This window comes from Corvus hawaiiensis, chromosome 12, assembly GCF_020740725.1.
Source record: "Corvus hawaiiensis isolate bCorHaw1 chromosome 12, bCorHaw1.pri.cur, whole genome shotgun sequence".
Lineage (NCBI taxonomy): Eukaryota > Metazoa > Chordata > Aves > Passeriformes > Corvidae > Corvus > Corvus hawaiiensis.
This window is the reverse complement of record NC_063224.1, coordinates 20042199-20062339: the sequence shown is the minus strand read 5'-3', so window position 1 is coordinate 20062339 and position 20141 is coordinate 20042199. Positions and strand designations below refer to the sequence as shown.

General features: G+C 40.7%; 1 protein-coding gene across 3 annotated transcripts; it reads left to right on the top strand.

Moving 5' to 3' along the window:
* Positions 1–1176: 1176 nt before the first annotated feature.
* On the top strand, positions 1177–19855 carry LSM14A (LSM14A mRNA processing body assembly factor). Of its 3 annotated transcripts, none has more exons than XM_048316976.1 (10): positions 1177–1541; positions 9095–9258; positions 10461–10593; positions 11571–11690; positions 13484–13660; positions 13972–14034; positions 14622–14801; positions 16259–16430; positions 17268–17496; positions 18543–19855. In XM_048316976.1, the coding sequence occupies exons 1-10, from the start codon at positions 1421–1423 to the stop codon at positions 18564–18566; spliced, it is 1383 nt and encodes a 460-aa protein (XP_048172933.1). In that variant the 5' UTR covers positions 1177–1420; the 3' UTR covers positions 18567–19855. The 3 variants fall into 3 exon arrangements, with proteins under 3 accessions (XP_048172933.1, XP_048172932.1, XP_048172934.1); XM_048316975.1 differs by having other exon boundaries at positions 11568–11690; XM_048316977.1 differs by lacking the exon at positions 13972–14034 and having other exon boundaries at positions 1178–1541; positions 11568–11690.
* Positions 19856–20141: the final 286 nt, after the last annotated feature.

Here is a 20141-nt window from a genome sequence, read left to right as displayed (position 1 = left end):
TTACAGCAGAACTTTGCTTCATGATCTTTCAAGTAGTTCAGGACACGCTGGAAGCAATTACAGTAAAGCTCCCTGGGCACTCCAGTCTTCCTGGAAACTTTACAAACTTTACAAGGTTTCCAGGACTCTAGTCTGGCTCCTGTTTAGGAACGTGCAGGTCCCTTCTGGAAAAATCTGGCTTCTTATTGCATTTCGAAGGCCTATTCTGAACAAAATACTTACTGAATCTTTGCAACATGATAACGTCCAGTTGCTGAAACAAAAGCTAAGTCCCCTTTCCAGAGGTTGGTCTTTATTGTGGTGTTTTCTAGGGGGGCCTGAGGCACTATCGTGGCCTCCAACAGAAGCCTTATTTGTGATTCTTACTTAAGGCACACAAATCAAGTGCAATCTCAAAATCATGAGGTGTTGGTGTGTTTTTACTCGTACTAAAAGGGTATTTTTTCAGGATTAATCCCACACTTTGGTCAAGATTTCATCAACAGTTGTGTTGCTTAGTGTTGGCTGCCAGGATGTGACTCTCAAGACTGTCATCAGAGTAAAAGGGAATCCCCGTGAAACACGAACCGATATTATCACCCCCAACTCCTGCAGTTCTCCGCATGTTCTCGACTGCTCATGTGGGTCACCAGGATTTGCCCTTCAACGACCGGGCCCCTCAAACACCCCGAAACCCCCAATCACCAAAGCTGCTGTCACCTGCCCGGGGACAGCTCACGAGCTGCACCAGGGCCGGGGCTGTCGAGCGGAGACACGGGACTGCCCCGGCGGGGGAGCGCGGGGAGAAGCCGGGCCGGGCCGGGCCGGGCCGGGCGACCGAGCGTGCCCCAGCACAACCGAGCGGGGCGGGACCGGGCCGGGCCGGGCAGAGCCGAGCGGGGCCGGGCAGAGCCGAGCGGGGCGGGACCGGGCCGGGCCGGGCAGAGCCGAGCCGGGCCGGGCAGAGCCGAGCCGGGCCGCGCAGAGCCGAGCCGGGCCGGGCAGAGCCGAGCCGGGCCGGGCAGAGCCGAGCCGGGCCGCGCAGAGCCGAGCGGTGCCGAAGCTCCGCGCTCCGCTCTCGCTGCCGCGCGCGGGACCCCAACACCACTCCGCGACTTTCCCGCCCCCCAACTCAGCGTCCCCTCTCGCGGCTCTCGCGAGAGCAGCCGCGCTCCCGGCATACACCTGGCGGGCCGGGCGGGGGGGGCGCTGTGAGGGAAGATGAAGGCGGCGGCCATGTTGGGAGCCGCGGGGCGCGGGTTGTGTTGAGCGCTCCGCCGAGGGCTGTGCCGAGGGCTCAGCTGCGCGGGGAGCGGCGGCTCGGGGCGGCAGGAGGACAGCGCCTACTACGATTCAGGGTCGGGTTTGCTTGGTTGCTTGTGCCCGGCTTGAGGAGCCCTCGGCGGCGGCGAAGGGGTGTCCCTGACCGAGAAACAGCGCCATGAGCGGGGGGACGCCCTATATCGGGAGCAAGATCAGCCTTATCTCCAAGGCCGAGATCCGTTATGAGGGGATCCTGTACACCATCGACACGGAGAACTCCACGGTGGCGCTGGCCAAGGGTAAGGAGGAGCGGGCCCGGCGGCGCTCTGCGAGGGGCGGGAGGGGAGCGGGGCCGCGGGACGGGATCGAGCGAGGAGCTGGAGCCGCGGCGCTGTCCGGGCTCTGAGGAGGCCCGGCGGGCGGCCTGCAGCCTCTGGGGGCCCGGCCGAGCTCGATCAGAGCCCGCCTCGTCCCGCCGTTCTCCCGACAGGGCGGCTGCGGGGGAGGTGGAAGCGAGAGAGGGTCTGGCCGTGAGAGCGGCAGCGCGACAGCGCTGCGAGGCCCCGCTCCCCCCTGTTCCCGCTGCTCCGGGGAGGCACCCTCGCGGAAAGGAGCCAGGAGTAGGTACCGCGCCGGGGGCTGCTCAGAGGTGTTCCGGATAGAGTGCAAGTATGAAGCCCGTGGCGGTGGAAGCGGTCCAGAGCTAGTGCGTGAAAGGGAGTAGGAGGGGGAGGCTAGAAAGAGGTTTTCTTTGCATCGTAAGAATTCCAGACCTACAGGGTATAGGGCCGTGTATGACTGGATTGCTCTGCATCCTAGGACGGCAGACAGCTCGGGTCTGAAGGGAATCCTGAGTGCTGGATTACTGACAAAAGCTGAACGCGAGCTGTTAATTTTGGAGGTATATGGAACAGTGTAGTTCGAAATGGTATGAGAATGTTATCCGATAGAAGATATATATATATATATATATATATTTATATACATTTATATATCTCGAGAGAGAGAGGCTTCTGCGTGAATGTATAAGAAAGTTAGAAAGACATGTTTACTGGGAAGAGAGTTGGGGGAAAAAAAAGAGAATCTTTGAAACTGGGCGTCCGAAGGACTTCAGTGTTTCTCATGCATGATAATGCATTCTCAACGTAAAACATTAAGTCAGAACTTTTAATAACCTCTTTTTAAAAGATTCTGCAAAACTCGGCATTTTTTTTCTTTACACTTCTTGCATCTGTGAAGTCTTGCTAAGTAATCTAAATTCATATGTAAAAGCAGAGAGTCTATCCAGCCATTAGGTAAGAGGAAAAATTGCTGCTTGTGTAAATGAAATATTTGGAACAGAGAGGATTCGAGAGCTCGGTTCCTGGCTGCTACGAAAGGCTTAACGACGGTCTGTTCTGTTCTGCACAGCTGCAGTGGGTGCTGGTGGATACCATGAGTGTGTTTGCTTTCACTGGCCTTTTTGGTAATTCTTGTTTGTGTGCTGTGACACTTTAAGGCCTTACCTCCTCGAAACCAACCCCCTCCCTCCTCCCCTCCCCGCCCCCCGTTATTGTTTAAGAAATAGATTACTCTCTTTTGTAAATTCTGATACATGGGCTTTGAAACACCTTACAGTGGGTTTGGTCCCAGGCTTGCACAGTTCATTTATGGGGCAGTTAGCTTTCATTATGTGATTTTTACTTATTTCTGAAGTTGCTTTTAGGTTAAATTGCCTTGCAGAAGTTGCATTATCTACTTTGAAAGGACAGCTGGTTTTGGTTTATACAAGTGAAAGCTGGATACTGTGATTAAAAATAAATGTTCAGAAATTCCAGTTGCATGCTGTGGTTGTTAAGGTTTGTGCAAAAGCACATAGAAGAAGAATCCTATCCTTGAGGACCTTGTGATAGTCTTGTCCAAAATTAGACTGATTTAGTGCTGACGAAGCCAATTTTGCACGACTTCTCTCAAGAGTGGTTAAGTCATGTTGTGGTCTATCTGCCAAAGTGTACATATTTAAGACAGACCGAACTACAGTTATGAGTCTAATCTACTCTCTTCTCATAGCTCTCATCAGAAATGTAAATCTAAACCACCGAATTTGCTTTAATAAAACTTGGCTGAGTTAGCTGAAGAATGTGTGTTTTGTAATACAGTGTTATGATTCAGAAGAGAATAAACCAGTATTTCTAGGCCACATGGAACCAAAAATCTTGAGATTAATCTGGAACTGATAACAACCATATTAGACTGCAGAGCAGTTCTCTGTGCTCATGAACAGAATGCTCCTCTTGAGAGTATTCAAGTTTCTGAAGGCTTAGGCCATTGAGTGTATATGACACTGTATATGTAAGGTGGCGAGTGTGCTTAATTATTGGCCACGTCCGTATATGAAAGAAGCAGAACTTGTACTCTAGCTGTAAATATGTTGATCAGGTAAAAGTTACCTCTTCTTCCTGTGCTGAGTCCAGAAGTCAAACGAGAACTGTTTAGTGTGAATCCTGACTACAGATGTCAAATTTCTTGCCAGAAAGAGACAAAAAAAACCCCAAAAGACTTGATGCTTTCAGTTGCTCAGCTGTGTAGTCTGTGTGACATGACTGTTCCCTGAATTGAATGCAGGGCAGTTTATCATTATTCACATTCTAACTAAACTTACTGAAATGGTGACATAAAGTGGAAAATTAGAGGTAGAGTCTGTTCTTGAATAACTACAGATTTGCCCAACAATAGGATTTGTGTGGGCTAAACCAAAGTCAGAGATTAATCTCATGAAGTTGTATTTGTGGAATGCCTTCATTTGTCTTAAATTGTCTGGGGTTTCAGACTTTGGGTTGCCAGCACAGACTGTAGCCCTCCCTTACTGAGGGCAATCTGCTCTAGTTCTCTAACCAACATTTTGTTTACAATGTTGTGATCTTTTTAGTAAGCAAAACTTGTGGTCTCTATCTCATGAATTAGAGAAAGATAGGAGCTGTTAAATATTGAGCATAAAATTTTTTACCTAAGCTGGAGTCTGATAAGGGGACATGATGCATCCTTTCACAAAGTGTCTAAGTATATAGTTATTTAAATAACAGGGAAAACACCCATCCATAGTGGATTCCAAACACTAAGCAAGCTATGCAAACATTTGAGGTTCTTAAATATTATTGGTGCCTACGTTTTCTTTGGATCAATAGCTTTTCAGAGACAGTGTCTGGAACCAAAAACCACTCACTCCTGTTGTCAAGCCTTAATTTAAATTAACTTGAAATGTCCTTCTAGTTCATGGTTCTAATTAATACTTACTTTTTTTTAAAAAAATCATTATTAATTTTTAAAACTTCATTAAGCCTAAGCAATTTAAGAGGAGTTTGCAAGCTGTGGTTAGTTTTCTTGCTGGAAAACGATTGCTGCCCTACCTGGGGTGTTTACAGAATAATCACAGTGCTTGATCTTAAATGTTGTGGCATTAAAAAGGAGATGTGATCTTTCATATTAGTAATACATAATTCTTTTCTATTTCAAGGCACCGATTTAGAGTTATTTTTAAGGCAGGTAAGCTGTGTAAGAATAGCCATGTTGAGTCAGAAAAAGCTTTGTTCCTTCAACAGCAGGGAATCCTTAGATATGTGAGTGTAAGAAACAAAAATAAATATTGTCTCTGCTATAATGCATCAGTTCTCACTTAGCAACTCTTGCACCACTGAGAGTTGCATTTGGAACCATTATAATTGATAGATATTAATGAAACAGCTTTTGGTAGTTTTAAGAAGTTGTTAAACTTCTGGCGTTTTCAACCATCTGTGTTAGTGTTGTCTCTGGTGTCACATCAAAACACATCAAAAGGAAAACTTCCTTTTTAGACTTCTACAGAACATTAGTTGCAGGTGAAAGACTCTGAAATGTAGACAAAGGAAAGTTAAATTCTTGTGAAGATTTGAACTCATGCAAGGGTGGGAGCAGGAAAGGGAAGGGTTAAATTTTTATCAAGTTTTTATGAATGTATTTTTTTTAGTCAGTTAAGTAACAGGCTCCTTGCCTGTCTTGAGGGTTAGGACCTGTGTGCCAAACCAAACTTGTGCATAGTATGTCACAGCAGAAAAATTCCTCTTGTCAAAGCCCACTCCTGGCTACTGCCCTCATCTGTCTCCCTGCAAAGTCACCACTCCTGCCGGTAAGGCTGAATTAATTGTTCTGGAGAAATGAGCCTGGTATGAGCTCGATGTGGTGTGCAGGCATCAAAGCATGTTTGCAGTGAAAGGGTTGTGATGTTTGGAGAGAGGTGGTAATTGAAATGACTTGTTCACATGTGGTGGTCTCATTTTAGTCGTCATGCTCCTCCTGGGTGCTTTAGGAGCAGGGAAGAGCTGGTTTCTGTGTACGTTTGCTCCTCAGGGAGTGAGGAGAGAGTGTCAGTGCTGTGCACACAGACTGAGCTACCTGTTTGCAGTAATTCACGTTGTAGGGGAACAGAGTCCTCTTGCTAGCAGAGTAAATAGCTTCACTTCTGATTAACATTCTGCTTAAATTCCCTGTGTTAACGAGTAATCATATCTATTAACTCACAGGGAAAGTTGCAATGTTGCCATTGAATGCCATAGTAGTATAATATGGTAATATACATTAAAATATCATATAGTAGTAATATCACAGTCAAAATTTGTACAAAAATTTGCTCACAGCACTTTAATATCAAATTAGTGGAACTACTTGGGCACAAGTGTGTACATGGATAGGCTCAACAGAGTTAGTTATTTTAGCTAGGTACTTAATTGTGTGTATTTACACTAACAAAAAATAAGTTTGCTTTTAACATGTACTGCTTGTCTTTTTGTTTGCAAATCCTTAATCCAGTTTAGTTCTTTCAAAAACAAAAGAAAAAACCAATCCTGAAATGAACAAGGTAAGATTAACTAGATTTACCACAGTTGTAAGATTGTCTTTCATGTGCTTATTTTCATCTCCTTTCACTCTTCAGTATTTTGCTGTATATGCACTTTGTTCTGGAGGAAGGAGGTAGTCGGAGGAAATTGCCCAAGAGACAGAGCTGGATAGAGCTCTGAGCCTGCTGCTGCTCCAATACCTTGTGCTTTTGATACTCTGGCAACTTAGTATTTCTGTAAGGAAAGCAGAAACTGTAAAGATAGGTATGCCTTTGTAAAATACAAAAAGTAACTTTCAACTCCTTAACACTACTCTGAAGGACCTGACTGGGGTGGACACATTAAGTAGCCCTTCCTACAGTCGCCGCACATGCAGTTCTGGTTCCTGCTTTAAAAGGAAATTGGACTGGGGGTGGTTATTTTGGTTGCTTGTGGTGTGAGGGTGGGTCTGAACTGCAAATCAGGGGAGTTTGTTTACCCCTCTCCAGCAGAGCAAATCTGGATGAAATTGTGTTTACATTTTGCAGAAGGTTGTGATAAAACCAGTTTGATTTGGGGCAAGGGAGAAGTAAAGTAAAAGAGTCAAACTTTTAGTAGCAAATCTTGATGTGTTTTATTGCTAAATCATTGGCAACCATAACAGTGTCTTGAGCTAGCTGCATAGACAGTCAATCTCTTAAAGAAGAATTCTAAATTGTGGCATTGAAAATACTTCCTTTTGATGTTATGGTAATTTCATGGTGTGGAGAAAGACGTTTTTTAACGTACACTGAAATCCCTTTACTTCTTTCAGCATGTCAGTAGATGAAAGTTTGGTGGCTCACTTTTTTTTCTCGGATTGGTTTAGAATGGAGAACAGTAATTGCCAGGTGTTAGAACTGTTCCTATATGTGTCAGGTACATTAGTATTAATGTTAAAATACTTACCTGCACAATGTAGCTTTGACTTAAGAGAAATACTTTCAAAGCATATTTCTTCCATAGTTCATCAGATTTTTACTTCCATGTAAAGGCAAGATGCAGCCCTCTAACTTACTACTCTTTTTCTGTGGTGTTGCTACAGAGTAGTTTCTTCACTTTAGCTAGAAAGTAAAATCCTTTGGTAACTTACTGATCATACTCTGGCCATTTTTGTGCACCTTCATAGACAAAATGTCTACTAAAGAAACCATTTCAATGTGGGACAGAGAGAAGCAGTACAAAATCAACAGTGGTTTTACTTACCAAGACAGCAGGTCAAATGATGGAATGAAAGTCCAAGATAATTTATTAGTTATCTGATAAATAGAATATAAGATGGCCAGAAAGTGAGGCTAGATCTGCGGTCAAGATACTGAAATAGAAAAGCCTGGTGAATAAAAAGCAATTGAATGAATTACAAGAATGCACATGACCAATTGATAATGTTATTAAGCTACTGTGCATTACTTTAATTTCTGCGAATTCTTAAGCTTCAGACACTTTTTTTCTGTAGAGGAAAAGGAGACAGATTCTTCTAACAAGGACTGACATTAACTAAACAGTGTGTGCCTTTTTACATTGCTCACACTTTGTAGTACCATTCAGCACAGACTTTCAGATGCACAGGAACAGAAAAGATAATGAAAGTCAGCTCACTAGATGATACATGAACAAAATAATTGTAACCACTTAATGTTATTTTTCTTTGTAGTGTGGACATGATCTCTTTACTGCTGAATTATGCTTCTTGAAAAGATTTTAATACCTGACTGTTAAGCTCTGTTTATGCAGTATTAAAAGATGCAACAGTGATGGAAGATGGCTGGTGCAGCCTGAGAAATGACTCAGTATCACTTTATACATCTCTACAGGAAACTCTGCTTTTCTTGACTAATGATTCTATGGCTGCAAATAAGTGCCTAATGATGTCTCCAAAATGTTGATGCATCTGAAAATGGAGGGAAATCTAATTCTGGTAAATTAAAGCAAAATACAGATTTTTCTCAGCATGACCTTAACTTGCAAAGCAAACAAACACCTTCTAAGAGGCTGGAGCAAAAGCAGTCATGAGGGATTGTTAGAGCTGCCACAAGTCAATGAGATTGTGATTGAATGTGACTGTCATGATTTTGGGGGTTTGGTTTTTTCCCCTCTCTGGTTTCAATCCATTGTTTAGTTTTTGCTTACAAAACTAGCCCTTGGAGACAAACCTCTTCTTCAGTTATTCATTTGTTTCACTTGATATTCACTCCAGGTTGGCAGTCTAAAGGTGGGGAAAAGTTTCTGAGAGGGCACTGACAGCAAAGTGATGGTATCCATGTACAGTGGTAGTGATTATATGTAGTGCAAAAGGAAGAGCTTGATAAGCTTCATTGCTGTGCAGTCAGAAAGCTGTTGGAATTCATGCAAGTAATTCAATGTCTTGGTATGGTGCACACTAGGAAGATAGTAAGGCCCCAGTGAGTTTGCTTAATTTGATAGAGATCATATGACATCATATGAACCTTACACCAGCAAGAAGAATGCATTTTGCTTGGTGAAAATTGTATATATATACACCACAGAATTCCTGCTGTTTTATTAAATCTTGAATCTATTAAGAAATTCACATTTGATAATTTTTAATACTCTAGATTCTAGTAGTATTAGCATATTTTTTCCTGTTTTGCAAGTACAGAATGTGAAATATGTAAACTCATGTATTCTTTGATTCATAGAATTGACTTGCCAGCCAAAAAACCCTGCATTGCTGCTTCCCCTTACCCTCACAAAACAATTGAAAATATTCAACATGTAATTGATAGCATAAGTGATGTCTCAGTCTTTCAGCTTGGTTTTTAACTCAGATTTTTAAGATAAAATTACTTGTTTGTCTGAGGAGAGTTGATAATGATAAAGAATATGGTGCCTATTTAATAAGGGGTTTTTTCTCAATGAAATTTTATTCTCTTTATTTAAAGCTGTTGGTCTCTGCAGTATATTGAAACCCTTTTGTTGAATGTGGGGTGTTTCATTCTTTTTCTGCCTTCCCAACTTTGCAGTTCGCTCCTTTGGTACAGAAGACAGACCAACGGATAGACCCATCCCACCTCGCGATGAAGTCTTCGAGTATATTATATTCCGTGGCAGTGACATTAAAGACCTGACTGTCTGTGAGCCACCAAAACCTCAGTGCTCCTTGCCACAGGACCCTGCTATTGTTCAGGTAAGTCAAAACAGAGTTTTAAATAATTGTTGCTGAAGAGGTAACTTGCTAGCTTAAGTACTCTCTAGCTGAGTATTTAAAATTTAAAATGTTTATCACTGTAAAGTTCACAATCCAATGTAAAGAACTCTGGAAGAATTTTCTCCCTTCACGGTCTTTAACTGTGAAAATGAAAGTTGAAATCTAACTCTAGCACAGTGCACTACAAACCAAAGCTGCTGTTTTTTCAGAAACAACTAATAACGTTTTGTAGGTCTTGATGCCTTTTTTGAAAGGGACTTGGCTTAGGAGGACAGATAGTTCTTGGGAAGATTAGACTTGGTATAAATCAAACAGAATAGATGCTGAAATATCTCCAGATCATTAGTGGGGTTTTTTTGCCTGTTTGTTTTATTTTTGTTCTAATGTTCAACATTTTTTGCTAACTTTGACTTTAAAGTGTTTCAGCTAGCTATGTGTTTTTAAATAGTCTTCGTACTATAAGGCATTTATTCGAAAAGCGAATACTTGGTTTCTGAAGGGAAAGCAGCTTAAACTTGAAGCCTTCAGATTTAGTTAGTCTGTCATTTTGTAGTAAATGGACTGACAGAAATAGTTTTCTCAGAAATTTGTTGCCTTTTCAGTTGTGCTTATGGGGTATCTTAAAACCATCCCTGAGAGCAAGAGAAAAAACTCTTGCTTCAAATGGAGATTGATAATTCCATGTAATATGATTCTACTGCTTTATCTGTTCTGTAGGAGAAAATTCTTGATACTTCCTTATGCGGTGTCCTTGCAATTCTCCAAGGACTTTTATTAAACTTGGTGCAACTCCTTCTGTCAGCTGTAGTCAAGAGTGGTGAAGTTGCATTACTGTGAATCCCAATAACAGTGATAACCTCAGCCTCCTCCAGTATGTTTGGGTGTCTTATTGTACCTGTGGGGTTTGAAACTTCAAGGAAAAAGGACATTTTCCAGATTTGCCAGCAAAGCTTGTGTGTGTGTTTGACAAGAGAGTCCAGTGTCTGAGGTTGTAGGGAAAAGATTGCAAAATTTTGTGGTACTGTTTCTACAGGTCTGTGATGGTGGAAGGGTAAAAGTGCTTTCTAAGCTGTACATACTTGTGAAAATGTTTAGAGTTTCTACATTTCTTGCCAACAGAACTATTTCCTAATTTTTTGTAAATACAGTTTTTGCTAGTGTGTTGTGTGTTTTGTCTTCAGTCTTCACTAGGATCTTCGACTACATCTTCATTCCAGTCTGTGGGGTCCTATGGTCCTTTTGGCAGGATGCCTGCGTACAGTCAGTTCAGCCCGAGCCCACTGGTGGGGCAGCAGTTCGGCGCTGTTGGAGTTGGTAGGTTCACTCTGATTATCCAGTGTTTTCCTGTGAGTGAAGCTGTGTGTGCACAGACAGTAATCACTGCTTAGAATTTCATCAGTGTCTTATCCTAAGGCAGATTCAAAGTCTTCCTTCTCTGTTAGTCCTGCAGTTCAGCTCCAAAGTAGAGAGTTTTTCATAGTCTTTGCATCTTAAATCAAACTAATTATGATTGAGAACTAAACACCGATCACAGAGGGACCACTGTTCATTATATTTCACAAGTGGTAGAGGCAGCCCCTCCAGGGAAGCCCCATAGCTGTACTGTTGGGCTGACCAGATGCTGTGTGCATTAACTAAGGATTTGGATTATTCAGCAGCTATGTGCCAGCACAGTCCTCCAGCTGTTCGTGGGGAGTTGGCGAGGTGGGAAATACGTGCTTGAAGTATTTGTGAGTTGCATGGGCTAGTTGCTCCTTTATACTCCACATTCTCTCTGAGACTCACCAACCAGCTTTCCTTCCTCCCTGAGAGTTTATTTCACAGTTTAGTTTTTTCATGGGAACTTACGGTCTCGTAACTGTTATGGCAGCGGTGTTACTCTTGGTACTGAAAATATTAGCCATGCAAAAAGAAGGCTGTAGAGTTGGCTGTAATTTGATATCAATTAATAAGATGTGGCAGTCATATTTTTGCTGAAAGGATCTTGAATGGAAGTATATACCAGTAACATGTATGGCTCCATAAGATGACTGTGTTTTGTTAATACTTGTGATACTGAAGTTGGAAGTGGTCTTATGTTTTTCGTTTTAGATTAAAAGATAGAGATATTAGTCTTACCAACTTATGTGCATACATATGTTAGTTCAGACTAAAAGTGTACGGGAAGGGCAGACTTATGTGTACTCTAGAATAACTGCCTAATAAAGCTTTGCTAATCATTTAGTGCTAGTTCAAAAAAAAAAAAAAAGTCTAAACCAGATTTTACAACTATATTATTTCTTTCAAAGCAGGAGGTTCTTTAACATCTTTTGGAACAGACTCGTCGGCCAGTGCTAGCATGTCCCAAAGCACTGCAGTTGGGTCTGCATTTACAACAGATGCAAGATCACTAAAAACACAGATGTCTCAAGGTAAAATCTTTTTTAGTAACTTTGATCTTTTTCTGACCAGTTGTGTGTCCCTGTGACTTTGATGGTCAGCAGAAATGCCAACGAAACAGCTGAATTCTCTCATGAAAACACTTGGTATTAAACCCAGGAAACGCTGAGAGGCTTTGTGTTTGCTCTTTAAATGTGTTTTCTCTACATCTTGTAGTGCTGCAGGTAGTAACACGTTGTTACCCTTAAAGCATCTGTACTGAGAAGTAGGACTTTAATTAAGTGAAATAATGTTAGCAAATAGGTGCATGTGGAAATTCAGTATTTAGTTTTATTGATAACATGACAGAACTGAAGATACTTCATGCTGATTGAAATGTGAAGTCCTTCAGCTTACAATTTTAAAACCTTTATTCCTAACTGTAGTGTCTCTGTTCATGTATAGTTACATAGATGATATTAACAGCAGACCTGATTTCCTGTACAGATGGTGATATGACTTTTAAGTCAGCTTAATGGTAACAGGAAGTGTATGGATAGTTTATGTAATATTAGAAAAAAGGAGATTCTGGATGAATTTGAATGGCAACGAAAAAAGAAATTAAACATTTGAGCATCTTCACCCTCATCCTTCATGCAAATGTTGTTAACATTGCTCCTTAAAAACCCAAACCCCATTATTTCTTGCTCTTGTGCTCTTCGTTGCTGGAAAAGTGTGTGCCGTGATACATTCCTAATGCTATTTTTAAAGTATGCAGTCATGTTAAAAGGCAAAACACTTAAAGCAAACAGATTTTTTCCCTAAATTCCAGTTGAGATTTGTGTACCCATTAGGAATATTTGTAGGACAAGTTGGGTGGGTTGCCAGAAATAGGTTCTACTTTGTTGGATTAATTCAAGGGGGGACAAGTATGCTGATAAATTATCTGTTGAAATAGTAGTTTGGTTTTCTGTAGTTAAAACCTGTATGATTCGTGGACATGGATGGATATGTATGACGTATGCTCCAGGTGAGCATACATTCTGCCACGTTTCCTTTGGGACACCAACAGGTTTTTTTTCTGTGTGTTTGCTTTTAAAAATATTTTTCATCTTTGTAGATTGCAAGTGTGGTATGGTTGGATTTATTGTTTTGTTTCGTTTAGTTTATGGTTTTTTGTGGTTTTGGTTTATGTTTGGTTTTCCTTTTGTTAGTTTTGTCACGGGATAGAACCTTGTTCTTCTACTTATTGGGACTTGAGTCTTATTCTAATTTCTTAGTAGATTTACCTATTTGATGTTGTAAACTTGTCTGGCTGGATCAGTGGCTCTGTTCTGAACATGCTTCTGCCTCCAGTCACTGGGTGAGCAGTGCTGTGTGGGGCAGCTTCCACAGCTCCTTCCCTGCAGGGAGCCCGGCCCCAGCCACCGCTGTTCCCTGCATGGGCAGGGATCCTGCAGCAGTACCTGAACAGCATCACAACTGCCTTTGGGAGCAGCCTCTTCCCAATTGGCATCCCAGGGAGGCAGAAGGAGCATTTTTACCTCAAATCAATGCAAAACTTTCATTCCACAGCTAAATGCACATCATTAGTGGGTTGGTGGGGATTGGGTGTCCTTCCCATTTTTTTCTTTTAGACTGGGGGAAGGGGTGTTGCTAAATATCCTTCATTCTGAATCAGTGGATCTGATGGTGCAGAATTTTTTTTTTTTTTTTTTTCGGACACAGCTGTCTTGACTGCTAAGGCAGATAAACCTGTCAGTCTAGATTGGTTGAGACCAGTAACTCACCTTTGTAGATGAGAAATAACCCTTTGGGCTTTGGTTTTGTTTTATTTTTTCCCCAGGTCGTTCAAGCCCTCCGATGGACCATTTGAGAAGGAGCCCCACCATGGAACAAGCTGTACAAACAGCTTCAGCCCACCTGCCCACTCCAGCACCAGTTGGGAGGAGGAGTCCTGTACAAACCAGACCTTTGGTGTCTGCAAACCAAAAATCCTTGGAGAACCAAGAGCACAGACGAGGTAGCTTTGCATAATTTTCATACAGCTTATTTCTTTCCATACACATACAAAGTGCTCTTTTAAAGGGTAATACATAGGAATTTTCCTGCTGTCTGTTACTGGTAGGCTTGCCAGCAGAGACCTGGATTAGATACATATTTCTTTTTAAATTTAAACATATATTCTAAATTACTTTTTTTTCTTTTATGATTTAAACATGTGGTTTACATTTACAGGTTTGGATTTTTTTAAAAATCTGAACTATATATACAAAAGTATGATCAAAAATACCTAATTGGATAAACAAATCATGTTTTTATTTCCAACTTTAGCTGAAGCACACAAGGTTTCAAGATCAGAAAATGAACTCAGAAATGAAAACAAACGACAAATTGGTAAATCATGTTTTGAGAAATAGCTATCATTGCTTTCAGACCAATAAGTTTTTTTTAAATTTGCTAAAATACATAAATTCTTTCACACTTCGCTTCTAGAGGGTAACAGCTTTGCATTGAGCCAGAAGAATACAAGCAAATGAAGACAACATTAAAGAGAAAAACCTCTTCTTGTTGCTTTATATTAAGCAATCAATTTAAATAAAAATGTAAATCAAGGAGTATTCAGGGATTTATAAACATAATAGCATGAAATAAAAGCCTTTCTAAAAAAATATTTGACTGAAAAGCCATTAATATTCTAACTCTTCTTCCAAAAGTTTTTAATGACTTCTAGAGAGTCTTTTAACACACAAATTTAGTACTATTATGCTTTGTGTGTCACTGCCATTGTTACTGTGAATTTACAAATTTCAAGCTGCTCTGATGGGACTTGAAACAACATGCATTCTCTTCCTGCACTTCTGAAGTCCCTACCTGTTACCCCAGGAATTAGAAAGTGAACCAAAAAAAACAAACACCCTCCACCACCCTCAGAGAAAAGCCAATCCACAAAGCAAAACCAGACGGAATTTCCCTCTTTTCAGTTCCAGGTGCACCTGCAGCACGGAGAGGCCGTGGAGGTCACAGAGGGGGCCGAGGAAGATTTGGTATTAGGAGGGATGGTCCGATGAAGTTTGAGAAGGACTTTGACTTTGAAAGTGCAAATGCGCAATTCAACAAGGAGGAAATTGATAGAGAATTTCATAATAAACTTAAATTAAAAGGTAAACCAATTTTTGCTTTAGACTTGAGCATGGAAAAACTGTATCTTGCTGTGTTGAGCCTACCTTGGAGAACTACTCTTAAAAAGCGTATAGTATTAAGTCTTGTTTGGAGTCATTAAAAAATAAATCTAAAAACCAATTAATAAGTAAACTGGGATCATATGTGAATTAAATACTTGGGCCAGTGTTTGAGTATTTAACGAATTTTAACTAGCAAATATCATCTGTCAAGTGCCAACAAGTCTTAAAAATGCAGAGTACTTGACCAGAAGTCCCAATAATGTTTGTTACTTTAAAGTTCTGGAAAGGATGCAATAAAAGAAAATCCATGTTTTAGGTTTTCAATTATTAAACCAAAATTATAATGTCAATTATAGACCAAAAGCAAAGGAGTTTGGGATCAGAACTTCACTGTAGTATGCAGGAGAGTTTGTTTGAAAGTTTCTAGCATTTCCTTGCTTTTATCCTTTTCCAAAGGAACACAGGAGTAGTTAGAAACCGTGCTGCCAGCACTTGTTTTCTAGCAGGCTTCTGTTTTGATTACCTCATTCTCTTGTGACCAGCCACCTGTTTGTTACACTGCTGCTACTATTTTTGGACAAAATTGTTGCAGGTTAATATAGTGAGTTCCGTATTTCAGTGAATGATTGGCTGAAAGGTGGGAAACAAAAGGTAGGAATAAATGGTCAGATTTCAGTGTAGAGTAAAAACACCAGTTGAGTATCGTAAGATCTGTCCTGTGATGCTTGCCTGTTTTTCTGGATCATTTTTCAAGGAGCTGATGGTTTGCTGTTGATACTGTTTTTTTCCGAATAGTAAAGGGAAAGCTAACCATGAACAGCTATAGAAATGTTTGTGAGTGTGGTAATTCTTGTGTGTGGTGTGGAAAGGTTGAGCTGGTTATCTGAAGTTTATGCACAGGATCATGAGATTTAAACTGTAAACATTTAGAAATGAGGTTTGAAAATAGTAATAGCTGCTGGTGTTGAACTGTCAGCTTTGTTTTCAGTACTACTGTTTCAAAACAGTAAGTTGAACTTGAGGCATTATTAGGAAATAAATAGATCATAAAGTCAGGTTGCTGGCCCTACATCTCAAAGGAGATAACAGCAAAGCCAGAAGACAAAGGAGAAGGACAACGGGGATGAGCAAAACCATGGGATGGCTTTTAGGAGGATTGACTCAATGAGGCTCTTAAGCCCAGGAAGGAGGTAGCTAAGAGGGGAAAAAATAGATGGCTATCACATCCATTCTGCCACAGGGTTTTTTGTTAACAAAACCCACAGGAAGCATAGAAACCTCCAGACAGAAGCAGCGAAACATCCTAATTTACATGTCAAATTATTTGACTTCCACATTAAATTATTTTTTGTAGCATTCAATATAGTTTGTCTCTGACTGGGAATAAGTTAACAGTGCTGCCTTTTTTAGGCTTCTGTTTACTTTTTATTTTCCAGAAGATAAACTTGAGAAACCAGAGAAGCCTGTAAATGGAGAAGACAAAGGTGACTCAGGTGTTGATACCCAAAACAGCGAAGGGAATGCCGATGAGGAAGATCCACTTGGACCCAATTGCTATTATGACAAAACCAAATCCTTCTTTGATAACATTTCCTGTGATGACAATAGGTATGGCCTGCAAGGAGAAGCGTGTTAGTCTGATGAATGCATGTTTATATCATAAAGTACTGTCAGTGTTACTCATTACAATCAACTCTGAATCAAAGGTGATTAGAGCTTACCTCCACATGCAGCAGGCAAAAATAAAACAAGGATACGAAGCAGAAAATTTCTTTGTGGGCAAGTGCAATATGTTCATAGGAAGCTATCTTAAGATGTTGTAGAGCCATACTTTTAGAACTTAATGCACAGGCCCTAGAATCTCCTTTTCAGATTTACTAAAGTGTGTGGGGGGGGGTTGTTTGTTTTACTTTGCTCCTAAATTAACACTTTAGTTAAATCAATTATGACTCTGCTTTGGTAATGGTTTCTAAGCAGATTATATGTCTCAGCCAGTAGTGTTGTTCGAATGGGCAGATAGCGTTTCAGGAAAATTAAAGCTTATCTTTTGCTGCTGCCTTTTTATTAGACACGATGATGTGGATTGCTGACCTATTTTGACTTGCGGGAGGGGGAGTTGTTTGTTGTACTCGCAGCCAGATAAAATAACATCTGTAACTGTGAACTGTTTCTTGCTTTAAATGATGCTGTGTGCAGAGAATACTGAGTGTGCTCTTCAATATGGCAAACTCTTAGAGCATTATTAATACCTAATTAATGACTCTGTAACATGTTCCTTCTTGATGAGTCCAGTCAACGGTGGCAGACACCTAGGTTCTTGCAGAAGGAATACTGTGGAGATTTACAATATGGTTAATGCATCATTTTTCATCTCATGGGCTTTCTGGCGCCTCTCTCTTCCTTCCCAAGTGTTTCACAGCAATCCGTGTTCATTCTGTGCGGCAGGGAGCGGAGACCCACCTGGGCCGAGGAGCGGCGGCTGAACGCTGAGACCTTCGGCATCCCCCTGCGCCCCAACCGCGGCCGCAGCGGCTACAGGGGCAGGGGCATCATCGGCTTCCGAGGGGGCAGAGGACGGGGGGGCGGCAGAGGCGGCTTCACCGCCCCCCGTGGCTTCCGCGGTGGCTTCAGAGGAGGCCGTGGAGGCAGGGAGTTCGCTGACTTTGAATATAGGGTAAAGCATGCTTCATGTTACTGTGACCCAGTGCGCTGTTCTTAGAAAGGAGTGGTTACAAATCTCTTGCTTTTAGATCTGATGTGGAACTAGAATTTCTTGAATAGTATTTTGCAGGGGCTGGGAGCTACTTTACTGAAAGTCCATTAATGCTGAGATTTTAGTTACGTAGCATCAATTTACTATCAACAGCAACCAAAAATAAAAGTTGCCTTTTGTCACGTGCCCTGAGTAGCTACTCGATAGCTGATACTAGGGAGTAAAAGAAAAAGAAGGGGGAAAAAAAGTGTTAGAAATGTAAATTGCAAGCACTTTTCTAAGCAATATTGTAAAATGTAAAGAAGGAGAGGGAGTAATTTAACTTGCTTCCAGTGTGCAACAAACTTTTGAATTCTTTGCGAATTGGTTGGCACAAAGCCTGTAGACTGCTGTACTGGTTAGAATCAGTAACAAAGACAGCTGTCCAGATTGGTTCAGGTAAACTAGGCTTTTAGAGTTCTGACTGGGACAGAACAACAACTTCTGGTAGTTTACTACATGAGCAGTTAAGAGTTTTGCAAACAAGAGTCTCTGATTTCTGATAGAAGTTTTAATTTTTTTCAATTAAAAAGGGGTTTCATCATAGCAGATTTCTCTCTGTTGTGAGACAGATACCTCAGCTGTTCCTTGATTAGTTTGCAACAGTTAGTCCTGTGATCTAAAGAAACTTTGGGTAGCTGAACATGAATGGAAATGAGGGATTGCAGGTTAGCAATTTGAATTTCTGAACAAAAGTTTTGCTGCCTTCCAGACAAGTAGGAGGTAGTGTAAGGGCTGAGCATTTGTGCTGTGCTTGTAGTCGGAGTGATGATGAGCTGCTCCACTTAGTGCCAGGCTGAGCGGGTTTGACCAGACGCCAACCTGATCACCTTGGGAGGTCTCCTTTCTGCTGCAGGACATGGGCAATAGCCAGCACTGCACAACTGCTCCCAGGGCTGTTGCCCAGATTAGTCTGTAGGGTTTGTTTTGCAACATGAATTTTAACATTGTACTTTTGTTCCCTCTAGAAAGACAACAAAGTTGCTGCGTAGTCTACAAGAAAGCTGAAACCAGGTGAACGTCTAGATCTTCGTGAATCAGAGTGTTAGTTTTGATCTCTGCAAAGAATGAAGTTAATTTGCTGTATACTTGTCACCAGCACTGGGATTTAACTATTTAATTTCAAAGGGGTGTAATGCAGTTACTTTTGAGAAATGGCCATCTTTGAAGACAGTGAGCATTAAATATATTTGAGACAGAAGGATAAGTAATTTCTTATGTATAGTTAATTATAAGCAGTACTTCGATGGAGTTTAAGTATTTTTTCATCACTGAAAGGATTTTTCTTATTACTAAACTGTATTTGATAGTTGCTTCAAGTTGTAAGGACAATTGTATGCAGAAGGCCGTCGATACTGTGAGTGTTTTGACCCACCGAAGGTTGTTTTTTGGAAATCCTGTAAAATCCCTTTTGAGGTAGTTGTTCTTGTATCAACTAGGGTGCTGGACAGTAGAAAACTTGCTTTGTCAGTCAGATATGTACACACAGTAAATACTGTTTCTTAGGCAAAGGAAAGTTTTTATATAGTTGTAAAATTCCATTATATCCCATTGCCAAAGAAACATTACAAACTTTGTATAGCTGTATAAAAAGCAACTAATTTTTTAAAGAATAAACATTTTTAAGTCGGTAAACATACTGTTATTGCAGAAGTTGATATGCTGAAGATCACTGAATTAGTTGGGGTTTTTTTCTTTAGCAGCTTTTCAAGCTTAAATGTTTGATTTTATATTTGGACTATAATGAAGATATTCTTCCATTACACAAAACTGGATACACGCTTCACTGCTCTTGCAAGAATTTGATTTTGTAGTTTCTGGCATATCACAGGATTTGACCAAATTAAGGTGATATTTTCAGAAAAAAGAAAAGGAATTTTCATATGTCAAGATTTGCAATTAATTTTACTTAGTGAGAAATATTAACTTTTTTTAATAATGGACCAGGCACATGAGTTGGTGATTCTCCTGGAATGCCTGGGATGCAGGTCTGTGTCCATTTGTCAATTCTTGAAACGTTAACTTTGTTGTAATACCTGTAGACATGAGCAATTCAAAGAATTCTTAGTGTTTGAAGTTGTTTGCATTTTGATAGACCATAGCTTGGAGACATTGAGACTCTGGTTCTAAGACCACAAAGTCACAAATGACAGTACGGACTTTTTGCCAATTCTGGATAACTAGTTGCAACTTTCTGATATGCTGAAATAGAAACCTGGTCATTTGTGTCTGTGTATGTATATGAAGGCCACAGGAATAAAGGGATCCAAAGATTACATCACTTTGATCTAATTTGCTGATTTATTTTTTTTACTTAAAAATGTTCAGTGGTGATAAAGACGTGAAAAACTGCACTGTTGAAAAATTGGAATATTTAAAAGTGGTTGATAGAATCTTAATTTTATAACTTTTGTATAGCACTACAAGGAAGTATTTTGTAATTGGTTTCCTTATTAAGGTCAAGTATTTGACAGCTGTAGAAGTTAGATAATATTGTTTAGTAATGTTTTTGCATGTTTAACAACTGCCTTTTGGGATCCACAAGTCATGATTCTGAACACCTGTTG

Coding starts and splice junctions, on each gene's coding strand:
- LSM14A (XM_048316975.1), top strand. CDS start 1,421: ATGAGCGGGGGGACGCCCTATATCGGGAGCAAGATCAGCCTTATCTCC. Junction 9,259..10,460: donor AGGACCCTGCTATTGTTCAG/GTAAGTCAAAAC, acceptor TTTTGTCTTCAG/TCTTCACTAGGATCTTCGAC. Junction 13,661..13,971: donor GAACCAAGAGCACAGACGAG/GTAGCTTTGCAT, acceptor TTCCAACTTTAG/CTGAAGCACACAAGGTTTCA.